The sequence below is a fragment of the Hyaena hyaena genome, unplaced genomic scaffold, assembly GCF_003009895.1.
Source record: "Hyaena hyaena isolate Hyena2069 unplaced genomic scaffold, ASM300989v1 scaffold_303, whole genome shotgun sequence".
NCBI classification, from domain to species: domain Eukaryota; kingdom Metazoa; phylum Chordata; class Mammalia; order Carnivora; family Hyaenidae; genus Hyaena; species Hyaena hyaena.
In genome coordinates this window covers 1,014,014-1,041,889 of record NW_024080934.1, presented here as the reverse complement: position 1 = coordinate 1,041,889, position 27,876 = coordinate 1,014,014, and the positions used below count along the sequence as shown (strand labels likewise).

At 38.8% G+C, this 27,876-nt stretch overlaps 1 protein-coding gene across 3 annotated transcripts; it reads right to left on the bottom strand.

The window, feature by feature from the left end:
* RESF1 (retroelement silencing factor 1) lies at nucleotides 1-27,365 on the bottom strand. Of its 3 annotated transcripts, none has more exons than XM_039247672.1 (7): nucleotides 27,254-27,364; nucleotides 25,856-25,952; nucleotides 23,712-23,907; nucleotides 11,534-11,692; nucleotides 4,421-9,467; nucleotides 3,161-3,244; nucleotides 1-725 (listed from the first exon to the last, which is right to left on the bottom strand). In XM_039247672.1, the coding sequence occupies exons 5-7, from the start codon at nucleotides 9,408-9,410 to the stop codon at nucleotides 559-561; spliced, it is 5,241 nt and encodes a 1,746-aa protein (XP_039103603.1). In that variant the 5' UTR covers nucleotides 9,411-9,467; nucleotides 11,534-11,692; nucleotides 23,712-23,907; nucleotides 25,856-25,952; nucleotides 27,254-27,364; the 3' UTR covers nucleotides 1-558. The 3 variants fall into 3 exon arrangements, with proteins under 3 accessions (XP_039103603.1, XP_039103605.1, XP_039103606.1); XM_039247674.1 differs by lacking the exon at nucleotides 27,254-27,364 and adding an exon at nucleotides 26,869-27,031; XM_039247675.1 differs by lacking the exon at nucleotides 11,534-11,692 and having other exon boundaries at nucleotides 27,254-27,365.
* Nucleotides 27,366-27,876: the final 511 nt, after the last annotated feature.

Below are 27,876 nucleotides of genomic sequence, written 5' to 3'. Positions count from 1 at the left end.
TGTATTTTTAAAAAATAAATGTTTATTTCAAGTATGAAAAGTAAAGTTTAAACGTTATCCAAAACTTATGTTCAGCTTAACAAGTACAAAACAAAACTTCTGACAAAGTTTACAATTAGGTATAAAATACTTAAGAATATACTTTGACGTTCACAGTGAGCATTTTTGAAAAATAAGTTTTGCTAATTAGCTTTAGAAATAAAAATATATTTACAGTCCCAGCTAAAATAAACAAGTCTTTAACTGAGAACAACAGTCCTCCCTCAGGATCAATAGTTAGCATTTCAAAATAATCAATGGTAAACTTTGTTCAATAATGTCAAAATTCAATACCTTATGGTTTTGCTGACAAATACCATCTATTCCTTATGTCTGGTACCCACAAGCAAGGTTCTCAAGCCATTTTAATTAACTTCATTTATAACTTAAGTAGTAACCAAACTCTTGAGAGATTTTTCATGACAATTCTGAGTATTTCCAGCAAAATATTCTAAGCAGAAAATAGTGGAGATTTTCTCGTGCCCATTACAGAACCATCAAAAATATGAACCTCAAAAGTTATTTTAAAGGGCTGCTACCAAGGCTTCTGCTTCTCTTTTCCATATACATCTTTTTGTAGGTTTGAAACATTGCTTTTGAATCTTTTACTGGATTTTGTAGTGTTTCAAATCCATCTGCACTGAAGCTTCTCTTGGAGAGTCTTGCATTAGCCAAAACATTATCATCTAAGGAAACAGAAATTTTGTTTACTTTATTACTTAGTGTTAGTAACCAATATACAATCTATTAAAATGGAGAGGGTAAACCTGTCCTGTTCTCTGAGATAAAATATTGGGACAAGGAGTTTGACAAACTATGGCTTTTTACCTATAGAATTATAAATTACACACATGGGACATCTTGCCTCTTTGGGGGACTATTTTCTACTCTCATCCCATTTTCATATCCCAGGGCTATCCTGTTCTACTATCATTTGCACACTATTATAAACGTGACTTTTGTAATAGGTATCTAAACTACCAATATAAAGAGCACAAACCAGCCAGTTCTAACCAGTGAATGGAAAAGTTTTTGTATTTTAAGATATGTCTACTGTTTTGGTTAGACTATTTCAGTGTTGTCTTAGCCTATCTTTTTGATGGGTCCAGCTTTTCCTACCTCCTGTATTTCTTCTAGATGTGCCTATACTTCTCAGTAGCCAATTCCCATCTAGAATTCCCTTGGTTTCCATTCCTGCTGTAGCCATCCCTTTCTGGATACTTTTTTTTTTTTTTTTTTTTTTTTGCCTAGGAACTCAACTATTCTGTCCTCTTAATTCTTGATCATTTCAAATTCTTGTACATCCTCATTAGCTTTCTTTTATGATGTCAGTATAACACTGATACCTGAGATGGGTCCCTATCTTAAGTCATTTTCCACTGGATTGTTACTTCCTCTCCTCTGTATCTTACCCTGACTTTAATAGTTTCACAACCTGCTTCATCTACACTCAAACCTTTGCTGCCAAACGTAGATGTATTATCTAAAATGTTTCCTGAAATCTGTTTGGGAGTTTGTGACATTTGTTTTTTTTGTCTCACTTCATGCTGGTTCACGTTTTCTACCTCATCTTGGTATTTGTTTTTTCATGCTTTCCCTGAACCTCTATCACTTTTTTGGACTATAAGTACTATTTGCCTTTACTTTTTAATTGAAGTATAGATGACATACAATATTACGTGAGTTTCGGATACAGCCTAGTGATTCATCTCACACTTTGTGTCTTGGCTTTTCCCTACCCTGTTGCAGATCTCCTCGAGCTTGTGCCCCAGTCTGTTTTTTTCATCATGATTCTGAGTATTGATGTTTACTCAACTTCAGTTTATTGCTCATCCTATTTGTGGCTGTCTTTAGGTCTCTCATTTAGCTCATGCTTATCTCTGGTCAATCTGTGCAGGCATCTATGAGTATTTTGAGATTCAGATTTCAGTCATGTCTCCCACCCTCTCTATGAGGTAATGTCTCTCCTATTTCCAAGGACCTTTCTTATCCAATCTCGATGTCCATTTCCATTTTTCTCATTTTTGAATTCCTGTGTTCCAACTTTGGAAGTGTGTTTTCCACTCACAGGACTCTTAAAATTCATTTTGCCCTCTTTCAGCTGTTTTCCCGTTCTGATGAAGAGTGGAGTTCTTCCTTTCTTGAGTCTTCAAATCATTTTTTTTCCTATGTGCACCTTTATTGTGCAGGACTCAATTTCTACAGTCCCACTTAGGTATATTTGTTTTAAACTCTCTACTCCACTTTGTCACACTTCCTCTAAGAAATGTGCTTCTTTATGGTTCATGGTGAAATTCTGCTTCTTTCCATTATCAAGGAATTCTAAACCCTGAATATTCAATTAACCAAAACGAAGATAAAACTCCTGAACCCTAGCTTCTAGTTCTCAATGCAAAACTTTAAAAACAAAGTACATTCATTCCACTAAATAAATCAGATACTGAGAGCTCTGGTTTTTCTGGTTGGCACTCAGCCCAAATCCCTCCCCTGCAAATAGAAATAAATTTTAACCAGGAGCCTCAGTCTCTTACCAAAATAACTCAAATTCCACACTTAATTAACTTTGAAAAGAGAGGACCAAGTTCAAGTCCCTATTTGGTTAGTAGTCATGGAATTTCAAATGACCTAACCTCTCATTGACAAAATGGGGACATGCTCATCTACCTGGTTTTGGGAATTAAATAATTAAACTTGCTAATCACCCAACCCAGGGGCTAGCAAACAGGGCATGGCTAACCCTCTAGCCCAATTTGGAAAATAAAGTTTAACTGAAGTATAGCCTATACTCATTCATTATTCTACTGCCATTTTTTCACCATAGGGTCAGAGTTGGGTATTCAGGAAACCTTAGGATCTGCAAAACCTAGTATTTACTCCATACACAGAAAAGTTACCTAACTCACCAAGATCAGAAATACTTTCTTAACAGGAAATAGATCACTGCTCCCCTCTCCACTGTATGACAAAATATTGCAAATTATCTTCCTACCATTCATACACTGAATATTCAAAAAATATGGATAAAAATCAAACTTCACAAAGTTTCATAACTATAATCCAGCTTCTGTGTGACCAAGTGCCCAATATATAAAGTAAAAATTTGAATACATGAGGATTTTACCTATTTCTTGGTTGGCTTCTGGCATCCTTTTCTCCTCAGTTACACCTCTTAACCAGTCTTCTTTTGTACTTTTTATTCCTGAAACTATTTAGATATTCATTTTCAGATTTTTAGAAATTGCTACTCATCTTTTAGTACTTTAATGAAGGAAATTCATGTAAACAAAATAGATCTAGAAAGCATTAAATATATTCACATATACTGCAGGTCTAAAAGAAGCCTCAAACATGCTTCCATTTCAAGTGTCTTGAGTATCTTATAAATGAAAAATGGGTTGCTTTAAAAGCTCATCTTTACTATGGAATTATGTTTTTCCCACTTAGGCTAAACACCAAAAAATTTGAAGATATTTAAGAGTACATGAGGCAGAGAAAGTCACTCCCATTGCTCCCACCCACTTCTAATGTTCTTGTTACACCCATCCCTCAGATGCTAAAGACATATTTATATGGCCAAGTGAAATCACCAATACTTTACAAGATAAATTTTATAGTCTATTTTTACCATAATCCCTATTTCCTTCCAAGACAATGTACCTTATATTTACATTGTAACTTTCTGTGCCCAAACAGATAACACCTCAACAACACAGGAGAAACTAAGATTACCATTCAAAGCCTTCACTTTTCCAGTCTGATTTTCTCACCACAATGTTTTATATGTAATGTCCATAACCCTTAAATGTTTTCTGACTACCAAATAATTAATCATCTATTTTCTCCTTTCTTCCTGGCACTACTTTGAGAATTCTATCCATTCAGCCAACTGACAGTCATTCTTCCACTCTAGATTTGGTAACTAAACACTGAATAAGACTGGTTCCATGGCCCTCCCATTTCCAGAGCAGAGTGTAGGACAGTGCTTAAACTTCTGTGATAACAGTTATCAATACTTCAAAGATAACAGTAAATTGAACCATTTCCATATGTATATAAAAAGTTTTCACAAATATGTAATGATTATCTCCTAATATTTAGACCAAAGCTTCAAACTCACAAGGGCTTTAACATCACAAGTCCAGATGAGAATCAACAAAAGATTGAAATAATGTGTAACTAACATTTTTCTAACTTAGTACAAAGAATGATTTTCATAATATTGGCTTCTTGGTGCAAAAGGAAATCTTCGTATTTGGCAAACCTTACAATTTTACATACCTCTTGTCATCAAGTACAAATTGAGCACAATTTACAGTAAGGGAAAGGTAAACTTAAAACAATGCCTTACAATGTGGCAGACATCAAAAAAATCATACCAGACCTTGCACAGGGGCTTGCTCCTGGCTAGGACAAGGCTGCAGATCCTTCCGGCTGTCATCAGAATTTGTATTCTTAATCAGTCCATCCGGACATAATTTAAACTCCAGCATGCTTGGTTTTTCTGTGGCATCTTTCACAGGTAAGAGGCTCTGAGGTTTATTTTCTGGTCTCCTCTCTTTATTAAGCTTCATGGGTGAACTGTCTAATTTTGTGAGACAAATGCTCTCACGTTCAGTGCACTTAAATGCAACTCTATTCAGATATAGTTTCCTTTGATCCTTTGACTGGGAAGACATCTGGCTGAATTCAACTTCATTGTTTATACTGTTTAAACTTTTGTCTAATCTGGTTTTATCAATTAGCCTTTTATCAAGTTGCTTTCCGGCAACTATTCCTTTAAGATTCCTTGAAATACATATTTTAGACTCCTCATAATGGTGAAATTTGAGGTTTTTACCAAGGCTTGAAGAAATATTTAATGATTCTTTAGAAGCCCGTACACTACTGTGTCTCTCATTTGATTTCCCACAACTCCCTACTTGCATGGAAAGTTTATTGGACTTCATGTACTGAGAATCACACGTTGCATTTCTCATACAGCTTTTCTTTGATGTGTTGCTACCCACTGCTTCTTTGTGCTTCTGCCTTTGTAAATACTCCTTCGGTGTCAGAACTCTACTGATTTTGGATGAAATATCCTTAGGGCCCGAGGACTTAGCATTTGATACTGTCTTTTCTTTAACCCTGGCTCTTTCATTTGCGATTGACAAAAAATTACACAACTTCAATGTACCATCTCCCACATTTTTATTATGCTCTCGTTTATCATATTTCTTCCTCTTAATCTTTGAATCAAGTATGCCCCCATCATCTAACTTCCTTTTTTCCAAAATTTTTTGTCTCAAGCCACCTGCTTTCAATTTTATTTTCTCTGGGGATGTGGACTGTACCAAAGAACCATTCTTCATGCACATATCTTTATTTTTATTTGTTAAAAAACCCACCTTTGGTTTTAGTGGACGTAAGTTTTGTGCCATGAGCTTCTGGTGCAGGCTCTCTTGAGAAAATTTTGTCATTTTATTACTGCTATGAAAAGTTATCTCATGAAACTTCAGTTTTCCTTTCCTTTTGTGACTTTGCAAGGAATCTAGTTTTTTATCACCTTTAGAGAAAAACTGACCTGATAATTCTTGTTCTGTCTTCAGTGATTGAGGTTTTGTTTTGGGCTTATCATTTGTATCTTTGCTTTCTTCTATTTCAGAAAAATGATTTTTCGTATCTGGAAAAGTCAAAGGAGTCTTCAGATTGCTATTTAAAGGACTATTTCTATCAGTTTTCTCTCCTTGCTTACAACTGTCAATCTGTAAAGGAGAACATTTATCTTTCCCTTCTTTTTCCTCTGAAGTTGAGTTCTTGATGGAATTACACTGGCACTGGGGTACTCCTTCATAAACCATAGACAACCATCCCAATGCACAGCAACGGACATCATCTTTCTCTGAATCCATTACAGAATCATCACTCTTTACATCTGTATCTGCTTGTGGGTCACATTGGCCCCCTTCTTTGTTTACAGGTTCTTCTTTCTGATGTTCTGTCAACTCGTCTACCACACAGAGTTGATCTTCATGTTCAGGAAATAATTCTTTCATTTGCTCTGAGTTTAAAATTGTAATTTGTATTTGGTCTGTTGAATCTTGGGAGTCACAACCAGTTTTATCACCAGTTTGCTCTTTTGAGATCTGGTTTGTTATTTGTTGGGCCACAGAACCTTCATGTGTGTTAATAGCTTCAATACCATAAGGAAATTCTTTTAAAAGTTCTGACAGCTGATCATGTAGGTATAAGATGGATGTCTTATCATTAAGAATCTCATGTCTTGTAGGATCTTGGGCAATATAATTGCAGACTGCAACTTCCTGAGGGCAACTGTCCTGTTGGAGAGCTGCTGATGAACACATATCATTAGCAGTGCTTTCTTTTTTAGAGTGAGGTTTCAAATCACTTTCCTCTAAAATTCCACTATTTGCTTTAACAAACTTCAAAGATGATTCTAGAGGTTCCAGTGACTCAGCCTGGTCCGTTATTTTATGTGAAACATTCATGCACTTTAAAAAATTATCATTTTGAAAACCAAAGTCTTTATTTTCAATAACATTGTCTGTATGTTCTTTTTGTTGTCTACTACTAATCACCTGTTGCTTAGGTAGAGAAGATTTCTGTGGCTCAACCCTTTTCAAAGGTGGCAAGTTGAATATCCTTGCTATTTGAGAATCATAAGACGTATCACCTTCAACAAGAGAACAAATATTTTCAATATGTAACATATCACCACTAGCAACATCACTTTTCCTCGGCTTGTATGAAGCTTGCTGTTCACTCACAGAATAGTGGGTATCTGGGTCTGATTTAATAGGCTTTCCTTGATTGCTAGGTGTGTCTTCTGAAATGGTTGACTCATTTTGCTCTTCCTTCTGAATTGGAGAGAACATCTTGGTGTCTGTTGTAGTCCCTGCTACTGGTTCATTAACATTAGCTTTCAAAGAAGCAGTAATACTTGTATTTTCTGCCAACTGATTCTGTAAGCTACAAACACTGCCTTCTTTAATAACAGGATACACTGTTTCAGATAAAGCTTCAGGTGATACTTCTTTGACCGACAATGTTTTGACATCTGAAAGAATTAATGGTGACACTACAGCAACCTGAAGTTCTGTTCCCTTTGTATTAGTTGCACCTGAAGACTCACAATTCTGAACTCCTGTTGACAAAGCTGTTTCTTGTGAGCTGTTTAACATCTTATTTTGAGAATTTCCAACAACTGAAAATGGACTCTTATCACAGGTTTCCAAAGGCTTTGAAACTCCAACTGCTGTTCCGTTTTTTCTTGACTCATTATACTGTTTTTCTCCCACAGGTTCTGAAGGTTGCTTTTTCCACAGAGAAAGGCATGTTGCTAGCAATTCCATGGAAAAGTGACTGTCACTTTTAGAAGACATTCCACTTTTTGAGGATTTATGCTCAAGGCAAAAAGAGTTGTCTACAATCTTGGCATTTGTGTTACAAGTACTTGAAGCTTCCATGGTTTTCAAATTCAGCTGGTTACTACTGATTTGGGGATTTGGATTAACTTCACAACTATGTGGCTTAGAACCCTGAATAATTTCACTAGCATTTTTAAACAATTTCTCCTGAGGTTTATCTCTACATGTAAGTAAACTGAGAATTAGCGTATTTTTATTTGGATATTTTGAAACATATTCCTCAAAGGATGTAGAGTGAGGAACATAAGTTGTTTCAGAATTTGTTGGCATGTTTAGTTCAACATTGACATTTTCTGATGAAATCTGGGTGTTATTTAAGGTTGCCTGGGTAATCTCAACAGTTGATGCTTTTAAAGAAGTCCTAACCTTCAAATCATGTAACTGGTCTGGCATTGGAAACTTTTCTGAACAGACAGAATTTAGTAAAACAGAATTCACTTGGTTAAAATTTCCACAACTGGGGTCCTGAATGCTGGAGTTCATTGTACTGTGTGTTGGATTTGTTTCTTTTGCAGATTCCCTTACTGTTGGTTTATTCTCTGGAGTCACTAGGGTTACCTGTGGTCCAGACTGGATTTGGGCAGTCTGTTTCAGAGACAATTCAGAATTTTGAGCTAATTCACCAAAAGATGTATCAGTTGTTTTAATACAACCTGCTGCCATCAAAAGATTTTTATTAATCTTGATCTTCCTTGCAAGTTCCGAAAACTTCTTTTTGATTTCTACTAATGTTTTAAGATCCCTCACTAACTTTTCTTTTGTGACACTTGTATCCAGTACTTGATCTGAAGTTAGATCACAAGAGCCTGTTCTTCTCTCTTGATTATTTTGAGCAAGAGTCGGAACACCATCCACAGAAGATCTAACAGGTTCATTGAAAGGCTGAATGACATTGGTATTTACTTTCAAGTTACAGGAATTTTCAACTGTGCTGACATTTTCATTAAGGTTTTGCCAATGCTGTTGAAAGTTTCTAGAAAAGTCTTTCCTCATTTCAGGTAAGTGCATTTCTGGACTCTGAGGAACTTCCAGAGAAGCCTGTTTAGTAACATGCTGAGTACTTTGCAAAGGCTGGCTTGCGTATCTACAGTCATAAGGAGGAGGAGGAGGTCTTTTGTCAGTGTGAGGAACTGCATATTGATAGGACTGTATGGTTGCAGTCTGCTTTGACTGTAAAGTCTGTGGAGGAGCTGGAGGGTGACTGTTTTTAATTTGCAATGATGCAGATGGCATAGGGTTTTGTTTCTGAATGGCAGGATCTTGAGAAAAGCTTTGCAGTGTGTAATTGTATTGCTTTGGAAGTGGTCTATAATCTGGATAAGTCAGTCCACTGGATGTATACTGTTGCGCCCAGTCAACCTGTCGTTCTGATACAGACGGGTTAAGTCTTGGCATCAACTGATAAGTTACAGGAACTCTTGAAGAATTAGGGGGCACCATTTGTAGTTGCATAGAAGAGGTATCTGATATTACCAACTGATTCTGTAGTGCATGCATATTAGGTGTATTAGTTCCAAAACTAGTTTGATGAGATACAGTTGCCCCTGTATGAGAAAGCATAGATTTCTTCATTGGTGAGTTCAACCATACATTTTGTGTAACTCCTGAAGACATCTGCAAGTTGTGATTTAGTTGTTTGGATCCTTTAACATTTGCATATGTGATTCTTTCTACTGACGTCTGTGAGGCCACAACTGTCCCGTTATGTATATCAGAAATAGGGATTTGCTGAGGAGCTGTATAATATCTCATGTTTAGCAGTGGCTGTGAAACTGGATTTGAATTTCCAAGAAACATACATGCTTCTTGGTTACTTCCAGGATAACTTAAAGAACTCTGAGATGTTGTGTTAAATGTATTTATTAAAGTTTGCTCCAAAAAAGATGACTGCTTTTTAGGATAATGTGGTGGTAAGGTGACATTCTCTGGTTTTGCATTCCAATTCATTGTTGATTTGATGTAGTAGCAGTGTACTAAAAGTCAGTTGTTTTAAATGTCAGGGATCTGTAGGAAATAAAGATCTTTCATTAAAAATTTGTTTTGTCTACATAAAACTTCAAGAAAATTAGTTTACCTTAACACCAATGCTATGTCTATCACAATTCCAGAAATCTCTGACCAGTCAAAACTTCATCTTTAATTTGGGGAAGAGAAACAAAGAAAAGAGCAAAGGAGGATGCAACAATAAATATGGCAAATACCAATAAAATTTCTGGAGTATTTTACAGGACTTTAATCTACACAATATAGTTAGTATTTTGCTTATTCTATTTAAGTGGCAATTACTTTTATTTTAACAGGTTCTTTATTCTAAGTAACCCATGGTCACTGAAACAACAAACAAAAAACTTCAAACACATGGCAAAAAGTCCTTTTTGTTTATCCCCATTGTCTAATTCCCTAGAGGTATCTATTATTCCCTCCCCTTTCAGAAAATTTCATAAGTAAAAAAAAACAAATAAATAAAGGAAATCTCATCTTTTTGATTCATTTTCATTACAATACCTAGGATACCTCATCATTTCACTACAAATATATTAACCTCATCATCTGTAAAACATATACTTTCTGTTGTTTAACCAGTCCTGTATTGGTAGATAAAGTTTTTGCACTTGTAAACTATCCTACACTAAGCATTCTTGTATTTATACTTTAAATTTTCAGCTAAATGTTTCTGGAAATTCCTAGAAGTAAAATCAACGTGTCAAAGAACATTAAAATTATCTTCATGAACAATGACAAACTGCCTTCCAAAAAGATTAAAATAACTTACACTCTCACCCACAGCTACCGACAAATCTAAACACGGTCAATTCTACAACCACAGTAAATGAGAAAAGACCAATTAAAACAAACTAAAACAAACTTCACTTCAACATAATAGTATATCTCAAATGCAGAATATCCATTTTTCCCAAGTACACATGGAATTTTTACCAACATGACCATCTAGCTGAGCCATAAGAACATCTCAATTTTCAAAGTGTTAAAGTATTCAGACGTTTACAGTGGAATCAATCCAGATATTATAGAAAACAAAGTAAATAGGAAATTACCAAATAATTGAGAAATAAAGAATACACTTTACACTTACAGAGTGCTCTCTGGTGCCTCTTCCTCTACTTATGACATCAGCCCTGTTGGATCAGAGCCCCACCCTTATGACCTCCTTTAACCTTAATTACCTCTCTAAAGGCCTCACCTCCATACATACATAGGGCTTCAACATATGAACAGGAGAAGGCACACAATTCAGTCCATAACATGTTCCTATCCCCATGTTCACATAACGTCTAACACTAATTTACAGCATAAATAAATGTATGTTAAAAAGAATACTGGGAGGGACACCCAGTCGGCTCTGTTGGTAGAGCATGTGACTCTTTTTTTTTTTTTTTTAATGTTTTATTTATTTCTAGGTGAGAGAGAGAGACAGTGTGAGCAGGGGAGGGTCAGAGAGAGAGGGAGTCACAGACTGAAACAGGCTCCAGGCTCTGAGCCGGCAGTCAGCACAGAGCCCGATGCGGGGCTCGAACCCACAAACCGTGAGATCATGACCTAAGCGAAAGTCGGACGCTTAACCGACTAAGCCACCCAGGTGCCCCGCAGAGCATGTGACTCTTGATCTCAGGGAGTTTGAGCCCCATCCTGGGTGCAGAGATTACTTAAAGACATCCACTCACTTATTCATTCATTCATAAATAGTTTATAATCCAATAATTATTAATGATCAATAATGAATGAATGAATAACCAAAAAATAATCTCTGTATTTATCACAAGACTAATAAGTTAACCCAAGAAAAGAAATGATGACAGAGTAAAATAAAATAATGAACAAAAATGTAGAGATTCAACAAGTCACAAGCTTATTCTTTAAAAAGAATAAAAATCATTAAGCCTCTGACAATACCAATCATGAAAATTTAAAAGCACAATATTGGGAACAGAGGATACAACTATACCCTATAGACATTAAAATAGTAAGTATTTATTCCAGTACATTCCAAATCTAGGTGTAATAGAGAATTTCTTTGAAAAACACACCTAACCATGATTGACAGAACTTACATTGGTAATTAAGTATCTTTTCACAAAGAAAATGCCAGGTTCCTAAGGCTTTGCTGGAGTATTCCAACAATCTTTCATGAAAGAAACAACGCAATCCAGCTTCTTTAAAAGGATAAGAGAACACTTCAGAGCCCATTCACTAAGGCTATCATCCAAATGCTGAAAAAAAGGAAAATTAAGAATTTCTCTCAGAAAGGTAAATGCAAAAATCCTAAACAAAATGTCAGCAAACCAAATGAGGTGACCTATGAAAAGGATATCCCATCATGACCAAACTGGCTTTACTTCAAAAATATAAGTTTGTCATTTGAAAATTAATCATAGGATAATAATTTATTTGAGAGAGCGAGCAAGTGAGCACAAGCAGGGGTGGGGCGGGGGGGGTGGAGAGAAAGAGATTCCCAAGCCGGCTCCACAATGTCATTGCAGAGCCCCAACATGGGGCCTGAACTCACAAACCATGAAATCATAACCTCAGCCAAAATCAAGAGTAGGACATTCAACCAACTGAGCCAGTCAGGCGCCCCAGATGATAAATTTTCAACAGATGCAAGAGTTCTTGATAAAATTCAATATCCATTCATTAGAAGAAAATCGTATCAAACCAACAATAGAAATTTCCTTAATTTTGATAAATAATAGCTTCGAACATTTATACTGACAATAAAACAAACACGCCACTATTGCCCCTTCTTTTCATCATGGTACTAGAGATCTGGAAAGCATAAGAATTGGGAAAGAAAACATAAAACTGACTATTCACGGAAGTTATGAAGAAAATCCAAAACAGGGGCACCTGTCGTTCAATTGGGTAAGCATCCCAACTTCAGCTCAGGTCATGATCTCCCAGTTTGTGAGTTCGAGCCCCGTGTTGGGTTTTGTGCTGCCAGCTCAGAGCCTGGAGCCTGCTTAGGATGCTGTCTCTCTGCCTTTCTCTGCCCCTCCCTTGCTCACGATTTCTCTTTCTCAAAAATGAACATTTAAAAACCCAAAACAATCTACAGATCTTTTACATCTATCAAGCTGTGGGTCATAGTGTTCTCACTAAGAAGAAAAACAAGACTGAAGAAGGTATGTATGCTTTTGGATTAAAACAGATCCCAAAGAGAGAGAGAGATCTGTATATTCTTCATATGCCTTCTCTCAGAAAAAGCTCCTTAATAATACAACTGACTAGGGGCACCTGGTTGGCTCAGTTGGTAAAGCATTCAACTCCTGGTCTTGGGACTCTGAGTTCGAATCCCATGTTGAGGGCAGTTTACTTATAAAACAAAAAAAAATACAACTGACTGATCAGGCAGAAGCATAATAAAAGAGCTTTTCTACTAGAGTTAATGGTGCCTAATAAATCCCCCTTAGTTCTCATATGTACTTGGGACGGGACACTGTTATAAACTGAATTGTATCATTCCCCCCACCAAATCCAAATGGTGAAGCCCTAACCCCCCAGTGTGACTATATTTGACGATAGGCCTTTTAGGGAGGTAATTAAGTCTAAAAGAGGTGATAAGGATAGGGCCATAATTCAACAGGAATGGTGTCCTCGTGTAAGAGAGGCATATGCACACAGGGAAGACCACGTGAGGTCACAGAGAAGGAGGCCAACTACAAATCAAGGAGAGAGCCCTCAGGAGAAACCAAGCACCCTGATCTTGGACTTCTAGACTCTGAAACTAGGAGACATAGGGTGCCTGGGTGGCTCTGTCATTATGCATCTGACTTCAGCTCAGGTCATCTCACAGTGAGCTCAAGCCCCACTTCAGGTAAGCATAAGCCCCGCCTTGTGTGACACCCGCTTATTTCCCTCTCTCTCTGTCCCATATTCACTTGTGCCTTCTCTCTCTCTCAAAAAAAAAAAAAAAAAAGTAAAAAAATAAATAAACTGTGAAAAATTAATTTGTTGTTTAAGCTACCCATTCTGTAGTTATGTCAGGACAGCCCAGGGGACCAATACAGAGCCCATGGGTATGAAGACAAACAATCGTTATGAGTAATCTGGGGTTACTTTTTTCCTCTCTCTTCTTTGCTGGCACAGAAAGAAGTGAAGCTTGGAAAATCTTCCCTGAACTGCTTATTTAGAGGGAGGGAGTTAAAAGTTGTCTGACTTTTTTCTGACTAGACAGTCTCCACTTTTGGATACAAACTATTACATCTTTTAAGACTATACATAAATGAGATCACCAGGGACAGGATTACCATGGTCTACCATTTTAATTTCTCTTGAAAAAATTAACTTTTTGCCAAAATCTCCACTCCATCATCACCCTTCACCTGTGACAGCCACAGCACTCACCTGATAATTCCCAAGTATGGCTTAACTTAAGGATCTCCTTTGCATAGAAGCAGCTGAAATTTGGGGGGGGGGGGGGGCATGGCAGGAGATCACAAGCTAGCAGACTGATTTTACTCCATGAACACAAACATCAAACTTAACATCGCTCAACAATTTTACTTCGTTTTATTGAATTTTTCTCCCATTTTCTAAAGACTTCTCTCTTCTCTCTTCCCTGGTCCCCAGCCACTCCAACCCACACACACACTCCCTTGTCCTAACTCAGCTGCTTAGATTTCAGAGAGGAAAAAAAATAGCACCATCCACCATTCTCCCATCATTATATCTATAAAGACCAACCTTGCAAATGTAATATGCATCTCCAGTGACAGAGTTGACCTTCCTCCTACGAAATCTCTACATTTAAAAATCCTACTCCCCTTCGTTATTCCTGGTATCAGTCAGTCTCTGAGGGATTCACACATGCTCTAACATACTCTAGGATTGACAGGATTCAAAAACAACAAATAAATCTCACTGCACCCCACATTCTTCACCTCTCTATTTCCAACACCAGTGACAGTCTTTTAGTTTGATTTAAAATCCCAAGTATAATAAACCAGATTTTAAATGCTTAACATCTTTAATGGTACAAATAAAAATGGTTTTTATTTTTATTTAAAAACATTTTTTTAATCATTTTTTTTTTTGAGAGAGAGAGACAGTGCACAAGTAGGGGATGAGCAGAGAGAGAGGGAGAGAGAGAATCCTAAGCAGACTCCACACGGTGGGTTCAGAGTTTGGTGCATTCATGAACTGTGAGATCATAACCAGAGCCAAAGTTGAATGCTTAACTGAGACACCCAGGCGCCCCACAAATAAAAATGATTTTTAAAAGTAATTTGTGCTTCCACAAAATACACACGGACAAAAACTACTAAGGAAATTAAAATGTACATTAGAAAATATTCACTTAATGCAAAAGAAGATAGTAAGGGAGGACAAAAAGATACAAGATCTAGATAACAAAAAGTATGAACAGCAGACATAAATCCCACATATTATATCAGTAGCATTAAATGAATGGATTAAGCAATCCAAAAGAATATTAGACTAGATTTTTAAAAAAAGCTAACTAAATTTTGTCTCCAACGGACACACTTTAGATCCAAAGATACAAATAGATTGAAAGTAAAAGAATTAAGAAAGAGATGGTATCAAGCAAGCACAGTAGCTACAAGAAACATGGAAAGTCTATGCTTATTATCAGACAAAACAGAGTGAACAAATCTTACTAGAGATAAAGAGGGATATTTTATAGCCATAAAAGGGTCAATCCAACAAAAAGATAAAACAACTAAAAACACCTAACAGAGCATTTAAATTAAAAAAGCAAAAATACAAACAAGGGAGAACTAGACAACAACACGAGTTGAAAATGTCAATTCTGCATTTTCAATAATGACTAGAACTGGCAGAAAAATCAACAAGGAAAGAGAAGTACTGAACACATTATACACACCCACATTTGTTTCTAGTGGGGATTAAAACAGAATACTTTACGTTGTAGGCTAGTAAATAATTGTCCATTGGTTGCCTTCTAGGTTTAAGGCTCTCTCTTCTTTGGCAACAACAGTTCAGGTTTTTTAACTGGCAAAAGATCAGCAAGAAGGCCAGTAATGGGAGCAGGTGTCATCAAGCTACCAAAACACTGGATTCTTCTACTCAGTGATGGGAAATTCTAGGAACATCCTTGCTATGACTACCTGTAAGTTAATTAGCAAACTCTGAATAATGACTCAAGTTAGAAAAAGTCTGGCTCTACTAACCTCACCCATCTGGCAGCCTTTGCAGTCTGAAGTATAGATAATACTAATATGTTGATGGTGATAACATGTGGTGGCCCTCAAGCAGCCCTTGCATGTTGACGCTGATAAAGTGCCACGACCCAAACTGAGGGAATTCAAAGTCATAATTCACATACTCCTACCCTAAAGAGAGACTCCATGGAGGTTTCTTTATATGCCATCATGAAAAGTCTTAAAAATTTTAACCAAAAAATTTTTTTAAATCTTGGGGCACTGGCACCTGGATGGCTCATTAAGCATCCAACTCTTGATTTCGGCTCAGGTCATGATCTCATGATATGTGAGTTCAAACCTCACACGGGGCTCTGCACTGACAGTGGGGAGCCTACTTGGGATTCCCTCTTTTCCTCTCTCTCTGCCCCTCCCTTACTCGCTCTCAAAAAATAACTTAAAAAAAGAAAAATTTCCAACCCAGGAACTTTATTTGTAATTGAGCCTTATTACAGAAGTTTCAAAGCAAAATTAACCTAAAGAAAAAAAATCACTGCTTGGAGGAATAATAATATTAGTATCTATCTTAAACACAAACACACAAGCACATACACTCATGAACAGAACTCTGTGAACACAGACTAGTTACATTATGGTCTGCCTTAGCCTACAGGTCAGATGAAATTGTAAGAAACAGAACAAGACAAATGGAGCCACATTAAGAATTATTTTATATACAGGGGTAACTTAATTTAGCAAAGAAACTGGAACATTATTAAAGTGAAAGATAATGCTATCAATAGACAAGATGATAGGCATAAAAGAAGACTATCTTAGAGCAACCCAAAAGATGCAAATCTAGACGATGTCCAGCAGGCTTCAATAAATGTTAGATGAATAAACATAATCTAGAAGTGCTGAACACCAACTTGAAAAGAAGTCTCTATTTAAACTTTCAGATGGGAAAAAGTCCCCACTTCTCCCTTCAGATCTGTACCAACCATAAACATCACATGATTTCATCTGTAAACATTTCAATACTTCAAAAATATAGAACTTAAGAAATATATAAAATACTCTTCTCATACCTGAAAAAATATATATAAAACTGTTCTGGTATTTTGAAGTGAAACTTTCCCTTATGGCTTGTTAAGTTCAACTTCTGACTTGCATTAGAAAAAGCTATAGATGTTTCTATAATGCCAACAAAACCACCAATACCAACACTTCAGTATAAAATGCACTTTTCAGGAATTCCAAAAGTATCATGATTTTCCCACCCTATTACTCTAGTTCTGGCTGTTCACATCCTTAGTCATAAGAGAAATTAGGCTATCAATCCTTGAATTAGGCTTTTAAGAATATTCTAAATTTTGCATTATTTATAATACAATTCTACAAATAACAGCTAACATTTGAGAATTTACCATATGTTAAGAACTGCACTGAATGCTTTAAATACATGATCACACATAACTGTCACAACAAATGAGTGAAGCCAGGCAATAGTGCCGAGGCTAGGAAGGCTAGAAATCCCACTATCACAGCTGTCCACACTGCCAGAGACAGAAAGGAGACGAAAGTATAACTTCATATACAATTTATTACTCACACAGAAAAACCAACATCAGTTGTCCCTATTCCCAGAGGGTGATCTCAAGGTGGCTGAGAACACAGGCTGACAGGAGTCAACTCTAAACTGCAGCCATTCTGTAGCTGGCAACTATAACCCAAAGATAAGGGAAGTGGTAAACCCCTGTGCTCAACTGACAATAGGAAACAACATCCCTGTGGCTATTTCTCACAAGCATTTTATCAACCTTTGTTCCAGTAGGACCTACAGGGGGCTTTGCCTATTTAGCCTGTGAGTAGACAAAGGTCATCAGAGTACCATGGGGAAGCTGCCCCCCTACATCTCTACCCTCCACCTTACACATGTCCTGCTACAAATTCTATTCAGAAGCACAGGACGACACTCAATCAAATGGCCTAACTAACTACTTTCTCTTAGGCAGCACTGGAGAAGAGTGACTTGATCCTGATCCCTGGCAGGATGATCAGGCCTTTTGTGGAGGTCAGGCCATAGGCTCCCCACATGGAGCCAAGTAAGGTCCCAGGTATCATCAAGGCTCACCAATGAGAATCACATGGCTTTCTCCCTGGAAGAACAGGGAGTGGGAAATAAATTGCTCTAATTTTGCTCATTGATTAAGCTAAGTACAGCGCAGGTTGTTGGCAATCACAAATACCCCGTCATGACTGGCTGGTAGGAAGTTCAGAGCAATGCATTTGACTATGAGCTAAAATGTTTACACTACTTTCTTATGTCTCAGGAACAGAGGGAAGAGACAAATTTCAAACTAACTTTATAGTTGTATTATTCCCTAAAATGGGAATTAAATATCACAGAGCACATATGAAAAAGTCAGTTATCCCCCCTTGGAGTTCTGCCTAGCAACTAATTTTAGAGCCCTCCAGGGCTATCCACCACCTTAAGAAAACAATATTCATTAGAGGGGTGGTGGTCTCAAATATCTAGAAATTTCTGATAAGCACCTCAAATACACAGGAGTAGTTTGTTTGCCAGGCAAGTATAAAGTACCTAAGATGCAATATGCTGTTGGGAGTACAAAGTGTATTAGGAGTATAAATACTGCTATAACAATAGAAATGAGCCAATTTTGTGCCTCTTGAGGTGGACAAACTCTTTGAACAGAACAGTTGTCACAAAAGCAAGCCGAACTGCCCTAAAGAGAAATCTGAAAACTGTTACACCCAATTAGTTACCTGTCAGTATAGGCCACATTCTAGTGTCTACTCTGGTTGTCCCAGGTTTTGTGTGGAGGGTTGCAAGATCAACACAGGCATTTTGTTGGCACGCAGTTAAGATCCAGGTTTTATAAAACTAAAGGTTAAGACTAATGATGCAAGGGGACCTGAAGTACCAGAAGAAACCTACAGGACAAAATCTACTTTCTTGTTAGCAGGGTCAGGTAGGGGATGACAGATCCAGTTAAATTCAGAACCATAACTATAGTCTAGAAAATACATACAAGAAAATTCTGCTTTCCCTTAATCAAGAAACCAATGGAAATCATGACTGACAGAATTAAGTATACAAGCCTTGGCCCAAAGGACACCACTCCCAAAGGCATTCACTCCCAAAATTAGCAGCTGCTGAGAGTTTCTAAGAGTCCTTAGATTAAGATCTTCCACTGGTCAGCAGTATGTTGACTGAGGGTGGTAGTTAGCAACAAGCCTCAGGGAAATTAGATTACTAGTTTCTGCCTACTCCTCCAACCCTGATCCCCTGGGTCTATAGTCTTCCTTCTCCCAACTAGCACAGGGGAACTCTGCAAGTTTTGGTGGGTGAGAAAGAACGGCAACCGCTCAACTGTGAACTGATCAATTCCATGCTATAAGCCACCTTACCCACAATACCTTGTATAGTAACATGGTCATGTAGAAAGAAAACATAAAAACCAACAGAAGTTATGGCAGTGAATCTTTATGGCCATAATGAAAGTGACCTACTTGAGATAAATTTCTGACATCCAATAAACACTCTCAACTACTCTGACTAGAACACCACATGGAAAAAACTAAATGCAGAAGCGGATTTGGTATATCCTACGTAAATATTCTTCAGGGTTCTAAAGAATTTCTAATGTATAGGGGTGCCTAGAGCTGTGACTGAAGTCCAAGGAGGAGAGTTATAAAAACTTCTAATCAGTAGCCTATTGGTCAGAAGCACAGGAACAACTGGGGCTTGTGACTGGTGGCTTAAGTAGGAATGAAGGTAGTTTTGTGGGACTGAGCCCTCAACCTATAGAATCTGATGCTACCTTCCAGGTATAAGTGTCGGAATTGTAGGATACCCAGTTAGTGTCCCCAGAGAATTACTTGTTGGTGTGGGGAGAACCTCCCCACACACATACAGTGGACTTCAGTGAAGAACCCCAAAAGACTCCAAAAGACACACTGACTGAAACTGACCTGAGATACAGAAAATCTAAGTAGGCCTATAAAGAGATTGAATTAGTAACCACAAAATTACACAAAAAGAAGTGGTTAGGCCCAAATGGCACTCCAGACAACCACATCAAAAATGTAAATATTATAAACCAATTCTACAAACTTTTCTAAAACACAAAAGAGGGAATACTTCCCAAGTTAATTCTAATAAGAGGCCAAGATTACCCTATAGCAAAACCAGATATCACAATAAAACTACAGACCAATCTGTTACAAATACAGAGGCAAAAATCCTCAAAAAAGAACTAGCACACCCAATACAGCACCATACAAAAATAATTATACACCACAACCAAGTGGGACTTATCCGTGAAATGCAAGATTGATTAAAAATGTTAGATAAAATATTAATACAATAAAGGACAAAAACTACATGATCATCTCAGCAGATGCAGAAGAAGGATCTAACAGGATGGAAATTAAATGCATCTTCAAATCCAACATTTTTCCATGGTAAAAACACTCAAACTAGAGGGGCGCCTGGGTAGCTCAGTCAGTTAAGCATCCGACTTCAGCTCAGGTCATGATCTCGCGGTTTCTGAGTTCAAGCCTTGTGTTTGGCTCTGTGCCGACAGCTCAGAACCAGGAGCCTGCTTTGGATTCTGTGTCTCCCCCTCTCTCTGCCCCTCTGATGCTCAAACTCTGTCTCTCTCTGTCAATAATAAATAAATGTTAAAAAAAAAAAAAAAAAAACTAGAAAAAGGGAACTTCTTGGATTTGATAAAAGGCACCTAACAAAAAACACAAAGCTTACATCAAATTAAAGACTGAATGCTCACCCTCTAAGAAATCAGGGACATTGGAGCGCCTGGGTAGCTCAGTCGGTTAAGCATCCAAATTCGGCTTAGGTCATGATCTCATGGTTCGTGGGTTTGAGCCCCGTATCGGGCTCTGTGATGACAGCCAGCTCAGAGCCTGGAGCCTGTTTCGATTGTCTCCTACTCTCTCTGACCTTCCCCTGCTCACGCGGTCTCTCTCTCTCAGAAATAAATAAAACTCAAAAAAAAAAAAAAAAAGGAATAAGGGACAAAACAGAGATGCCTGTTCTTGCTGTTTCTAATCCATATTGTACTAGAGGTTCTAGCCATGGCAGTTCAGAGGGGAAAGAAGAAAAAAAAAAAGAAAGAAAGAAATAAAAAGACTACCAGATTGGACTATCTCTACTCGCCGATGACATAATCTTGTATATAGAAAACCTCAAGGAATCCACTAAAAACTAAAATAACTAACAAAGTAGTTTAGCTCATTTGCCTACTACAAGCTGAATATACAGAAGCCAAATGTACTTCCAAACAACACTTAATCTGGAGGTCAATCTCACTATAGTAACATTAAAAAGAATCAAATACTTTGAATAAGTTTAACAAAAGTGACAAATTTATAAAACATTGCTGTAAGAAATTAAAGACCAAGAAGAGCACCTGGCTGGCTGGGTTATGCAACTCTTGATGTCAGGGTGGAGAGAGTTCAAGCCCTACACTGGACACAGGGTTTACTTTAAAAAAAAAAAAGTATCATAATTCTAAAAACACAGTAATAAGATAAAAAAATTAAAATATTGGGGCACCTGGCTGGCTCAGTTGGAAGAGCATGCAACTCTTGACCTCAGGGTTTTGAGTTAGAGCCCCACATTGAATGTAGAGATTACACAAAAAAGAAAGAAATTAAAGACCTAAAAAAAAGGGAAAACATCCCATATTCAGTGGATTGAAGGATTTAATATTGTTAAGGTGGAAATACCACCCAAATTCATCTACAATTCAGTGCAACCCTTACCAAAATCCCAGGTGTCTTTTTAGAAATTGAGAACCTGATCCTGAAATTCATTTTGAAAAGAGTAAAGTTAGAGGACTCACACTTTCAAACTTCAAGACTTAATACAAAACTTTAATAAAAACATGTGGTACTGACACAGGATAGACACTGATCAGTGGAACAGAATCCAAAAACAAACCCTCACATTTACAGTCACTAGCAAGGAACTGGAATTCAATGAAGGATTCCTGTAAGTCAACAATACAGAGAAAACTCAAACTGAAAGTCAACAAAGATTCTTAACCATTTTCCCCAAAGATATTCAAACAGTCAATATGCACTTGAAAAGATGTTTAACGTCATTAACCATCAAGGGAATGCAATAAAAAATACAGTGGCAAGGGCCTCTGGATGGCTCAGTTGGTGGAGCATTTGACTTTAGAGCAGGTCATGATCTCCTGGTTCATGGGTGGAAGCCCTGCATTGGGCTCTGCACTTAAGCTCAGAACCAGAAGCCTGCTTCAGATTCTGTACCTGTCTCTCTCGCTCGCTCTCTGCCCCTCCCCAACTCATGCTCTGTCTCTCTCAAAAATGAACAAATATGTTTTAAGATCTTTAAAAAAATACACATTTTAAAAAGAAAAAAAAAAAATCCACAGTAGCATATCACAAAAAGACAGTGTTTGCCCTGGATGTGGACATATTAGAACTCTTATGCCTTGCTGTTGAGACTATAAATGGTTCATCACTCTGAATAACTCTGGCAGTTTCTCAAAAGATCAAATATAGTTATATGATGGAGCAATTCTACTCATAGGTACATATCCAAGAGAATTAAAAATGTATGTCTACACAAACACTTGCACATGAATGCTCACAGTGGCATTATTCATAGTAGCTAAAAAGTGGTTAACAATCTAAATGTCTGCCAACTGATTAAAAGATAAACAAAATGTGGCATATCCATGCAATGGACTACTACATGACAATAAAAAGCAGTGAAGGACAAACTTTGAAAACAAAATGCTAGGTGAGAGAAGTCATAAAGATCACAATATTATTAATTCAGATGTTCAGAATACACAAATCTAGAGACAGTAACTAGTAGTTGCCTGGGAATGTTTGGGTTGGGGAAAGGGGGAGTGATCTGTGAAAGAAGATTCCAAAACAGAGTAAACATTGCTACAAGAGTCACTCTAAACAGAGTCAGATGAATATCGAAAGTAGGGTCTAGGCTTGTCTCCAGTTTTAATTTTCAGAATACCATGAAGTTCTGACTTTTGTCAATTGCAACTAGACCACCTCCTGGAACCTACTTTGGACTGACACAGAGATAATGTTAACTCTTTTTATAATTTTTTTTTTTTTTTAATTTATCTTTGTGAGACAGAGCACGAGCAGGAAAGGGGGAAACACAGAATCCAAAGCAGGCTCCAGGCTCTGAACTGTCAGCACAGAGACCAACACAGGGCTCGAACCCATGAACCATGAGATTATGACCTGAAGTCGGGAAGCTCAACCAGCTGAGCCACCCAGGCGTCCCAATGTTAACTCTTGTTAACCAAATAGCCAATCATGTTTTGTAGTTAGTTTCAACTCTGCTAGCACTGATCAATCCTTATTCTTCCAAAACAAGTTATGTAACCTTGTGCCTTCTGCTTATAGAAGTCTGCATTCCCCACTTGTTGCACACTTTTCTTTGGATTTTGTCAACTCTGTGTCCCCCTGATTGCAGTCCCTAAGACCCGAAATAAACCTTTTTGGTTGCTTTACAGATTCATCATCTTCTGGGTCAACATCATTAATGAGCACGGAGATTGTTTTGGGAGCAAAGAAACTGTCCTAATTGCAGTGATAGTTGCACACCTTGTGAACATAACTTAAAACCACCGTAAACTGTAGGGGCTGCCTGAGTGGCTTAGTTGGTTAAGCGTCTTGACTCTTGATTGGTCAAGTTCCCAGGGTCTTGGGCTCAAGTCCCACACATATGTCTCTCAACTGGGAGTGGAGCCTGCTCAAGATTCTCTCCCCCTCTCCCTCTGCCCCTCCCCCACTCACGCAGACTCACAAGTGCACATTTTCTCTCTCTACAATTAAAAAAAACCCTGTACACTGTAAACGGACAAATTGAATTTTATAAATATGGTATATGAACTGTATCTCTAAACTATAGTTTAAAAAGCAAACACAGTATTTCCCTGTTATTACCACAGACATTGGTACACAACCCAATGAAAGCCGATGAAATTAATTATAGACTTTTGGTAGAGCAGCCATACAAAAGGCCTGTCTAAGGCCAAGGTGAATGGATACATACCTGAGAGATGCTGGAGCTACTCAAGGAAGAAAGGTGTGCCTGGGAATGAAGTCAATGCTGAAGACAGCAGAGCTCAAAGATGGAGTGTCTCAAAAGTCCTTAAAATTTTCTTTCCTTAGATTCAGATGCTGGATCCAGCCAAATATGAAGGCTGAGCTATTTGAACTTCTCTAAATGATGTGATCCAGTAAATTATCTTTTGGGGTTTAAAAAAAAATAATAATAATTTGCTTATGACTTGTTTCTTAAAACATAGGGTGGACAATACAATTTCTTATAATACTTTGCAATCTTAACCATAAATTAAAGGTTTAATTTATACTAAGTCCTATAATTTAATACATCTCAAGAGAATCTCAGTGATTGTCACTGAATCTTTGCAGTCATTAGAACTATGAACAAATGTCTCACGACATTTACCTCAATAGGTCAGCCTCTAACACTGCCCTTCAATTTACAAGCGTACTTAGAATCTCAAGAATATACACAGTACAATGCTGCCTCCCAACAAAGCATTTATAATTCCTCAAAGTCCACACAATTACTTCTTTACAAGGCTTATTACAAAGTAAATTTTAACTTCATTTTAAAGACAGAGTTGGTAACCCATTGTCTCTGCCTCAAATTGAATGCTTTCCATGTCTGTTTCAATGGGATGGATGGGGCAAGAGGGTGGAGAAGGCCTGGTTATACACATACATACACACACACAAACACACAAAACCTGAAATTCACCTTTATAAGTACCTTTTTATTTTACTTTATTTTTAAATATTTTTATTTATTTCTAGGAGAGAGGGAGAGACAACGTGAGCAGGGGAGGGTCAGACAGAGAGGGAGACAGAGACTCTGAAATAGGCTCCAGGCTCTGAGCTGGCAGTCAGCACAGAGCCCGACGTGGGGCTCGAACCCACGAACCGCAGATCATGACCTAAGCGAAAGTCAGACACTTAACGGACTAAGCCACCCAGGCGCCCCTATAAGTACCTTTTTAAACAACAAGATCAGGGGCACCTGGGTGGCTCAGTAGGTTGAGTGTCTGACTTCAGCTCAGGTCATGATCTCACAAGCGTGAGTTAAAGCCCCACGTCAGACTCTGTGCTGACAGCTCAGAGCCTGGAGCCTGTTTACGGATTCTGTGTGTATCCCTCTCTCTGCCTCCCCTCAACCTGCACTCTGCCTCTCTCTCTCTGTGTGTGTATCCCTCTCTCTGCCTCCCCTCAACCTGCACTCTGCCTCTCTCTCAAAAATAAATAAAAACATTAAAAAAAAATTAAACAAGATCAATTCCCTAAACATTTAGGTTCCTATTCATACAACAGATCGATAATCTAAGTGGGAACGAAGTCCTATATATCACATAGTAATAAGGAAAAATGAGGCTCTGAAGCAAGTATGCCCTGAGTTAAGAATTTAATGGAAATATTCGAGATTTCAAATTAAACCTACAGGTAAAAACCAGAGTTGTGTCTAGTACTGCCTTACATACACATAACTTACAACAGGATCTATAGTAAAGAGTTTAATCAACACAAAACTGATAAACTGACTTAGAGCTGATAAAACTTATACCTTAAACGAGTAAACTGAATTTCCGTCTGAGGCCATAAAATATCTTTCCTCTAACAGGACAACTAAAATTTATTGAGCTCTTACCACTTACAGACAACCGTGTGTTATGATTAAAAACTCATGTAATCTGGGGCACCTGGGTGGCTCAGTCGGTTAAGCATCTGACTCTTGATTTCGGCTCAAGTCACAACCTCACGGTTCGTGAGATCCAGCCACACGTCCGGCTCTGTGCTGACAGGGCGGAGCCTGCATGGGATTCTCAGTCTCCTTCTTTCTCTCCCTCAAAAATTAACAAAGTAATATAAAGTTAAAATTTTTTAAAAAATAGAGCAGTCCTAAGTAGACCTCTGCCTGAGTAACCTGAACCAGTCACCTCTCATAATCTACTCTTATCTTGCAAAGATTAACAACTTAATTCTCTATGCTATGTCAACCATATATATTTCTCCTCAAGCTCTGTCATCAAGTCCATTGTGTCCACTTCACGTTTAACCGATGCTGATTCATTTCATTAATAATTTAATTCCATAACAGATAAATTAGCACAGGCTACTTAGAGGTACCATACTCACTTTTAAGTACAACGTTAATCTTTTATTACTGTGTATGTTCCCATTTCCCTCCAAGCATGGGAGTCCCCCTTCACACAGTGCTTATGCTTCTTTGGTCCTAGGAAGAGCGAGAAACATTTTATAATCAATAATAATATAAACTATATTTTTATTCCTATGAAACTTACTTTAAAATAAAAGCACATGCTATTCTGTTTACTTGATATGATGCTGCCGTGCAAAACCGCGTTCCCTTAAGGTTGCACGGAAAACACAGAAGTTTACAGAATTCTTATTAGCGGTGCAAAGGAACAGAAATAGAAGCTGGGCGTGGCCTAAAATACCATCCACCGCTGAAGTTAGAATTCAAGCGCGGTCTTCCAGGTTCACGACTGCCCTACTATTCCGAAACAAAAATACTTCATCTTAGCAATTTTCCCTACTGGAAGAGCAAGAGAATCCGACCGTACGGGCTTGGGGGGAGGGGGGGGGGAAACTAACTAAAACCTTAACATTCGTGACTGTTAACTGTGACTAAAACATACGATTTACGGCCAACATTAAACAGAAAAATCCCCAGACAAGCTCTACGACCCACCTATTCAAATGCACCCCAAGTTGAATCTATCACTGGCAGTTCTCTTTATTTTGAAGGCAGGCTCCTTAAAGTATTACAAATAAATTGCTTTCACTGAAACGATTTCCCCCAAAGGTTGCTGCTGAACTCAAGACCCTAAGGACACTTGCTTAGAGCATTCGCCTCCCTCAGGAACACCTAAAATCCGTATGCATTTGTGCATTTCAAAATGCCTCGAGGAACTAAGCACTGCTGCGGAACAGAAAGCATCTGCGGAACAGAGGCGTTCGCGGGCCACTTGAGGTACACGCCGCGCAATTCTGTTTCGGGAGGGTCAGCATAATGGAGGTGGGGAGGAAGACAACGCTCGACCAACAGTAAATGCAAAACAAAGATTTTTTTTTTTTCACGCCACCGACAGGAAATCATTAAAAACATAAGGTACTCTCACACCCACCGCCTCGTAGTTCCACAAAACGCGTCCTCGCTCTCTCCACCACGACCTCCACCACACGGAGGGGAGGCGATTTCAAGAAAACACCCAGGAGGCGCCGCCCTCCGGCTCGGGCTCGGCGGCCGCGGCTGACCCCGGCCGGCCCCGCGCCGCAGGCGGGCCGCGAGCGAGGCGGGCGGCGGGGCTGCTCGCGGCGGGGCGCGCGAGCCGCGGGGCCGAGGCCCAGAGCCGCCCGAGCGCCCGCGACCCCGAGCCTCCGTCCTCGCCTCAGAACAAAAGCGCCCGCCGCCGCGCGCGCGGCGCCTGCCCGCGGGCGCCCGGCCTCCCGGCGCCGCGCCGGGGACCTGACGGGAGCGAGGGGCGGCGGGCTCCCCGGCCCCACACTTACCGAGGGGCGCCGAGCCCAGCGTGGGCAAGCGGGGAGGACGCTCTGGGCCTCCCGGGCCCCAGAGTTTAAGTCAACTCGGTCCGCCTCCAGGGGCGGGTCGATCGGCGGGGCCCAGCTCCCCGAACAGCTAGGCCCCGCCCCCGGCCGTGAGCGGCAGCGGTGAGACCTGCGCCGCGCGGGTCCTAGCGCCACACGGATAAAAAGGCCGTGGCCAGCCCCGCCCTCCAGTCCACGGCGGCTGAGATTTGCAATGGCTTGTTTACTTGTCTTAGGGAGAAAATGTCTCTAGATAGTGGTGCTCTACATTTCTCTTGCGTCGGAATCGTCCAAAGTATTGAAGAGCACCACCTGCAAAATTGCCAATTCAGTAGGGCTAAAGTGGGCTGAAATTGTAGATTTCTAACGAGGTCCCAGGATAGGCTGTTGCTGCTGGCCTCAGAACCAATGATACAGAGAATGGGGTTGGCAAACTTTCCACAAAGCATGTGAGAGAAAGAGCACCAAGTGAAGCTAAGGAGATAATTTTTTTTTTCTCCAAGGCATTGGAATAGGGAGAACATCCATGAATGCAGAGGAAGCTTCTCCAAGAAATAAATAAATCTTTTTTATATGAGGGTTTTTAT

Coding starts and splice junctions, on each gene's coding strand:
- RESF1 (XM_039247675.1), bottom strand. CDS start 9,410: ATGAATTGGAATGCAAAACCAGAGAATGTCACCTTACCACCACATTAT. Junction 3,245..4,420: donor GGAGCAAGCCCCTGTGCAAG/GTCTGGTATGAT, acceptor ATATCTAAATAG/TTTCAGGAATAAAAAGTACA. Junction 726..3,160: donor AGAAGCCAACCAAGAAATAG/GTAAAATCCTCA, acceptor CTGTTTCCTTAG/ATGATAATGTTTTGGCTAAT.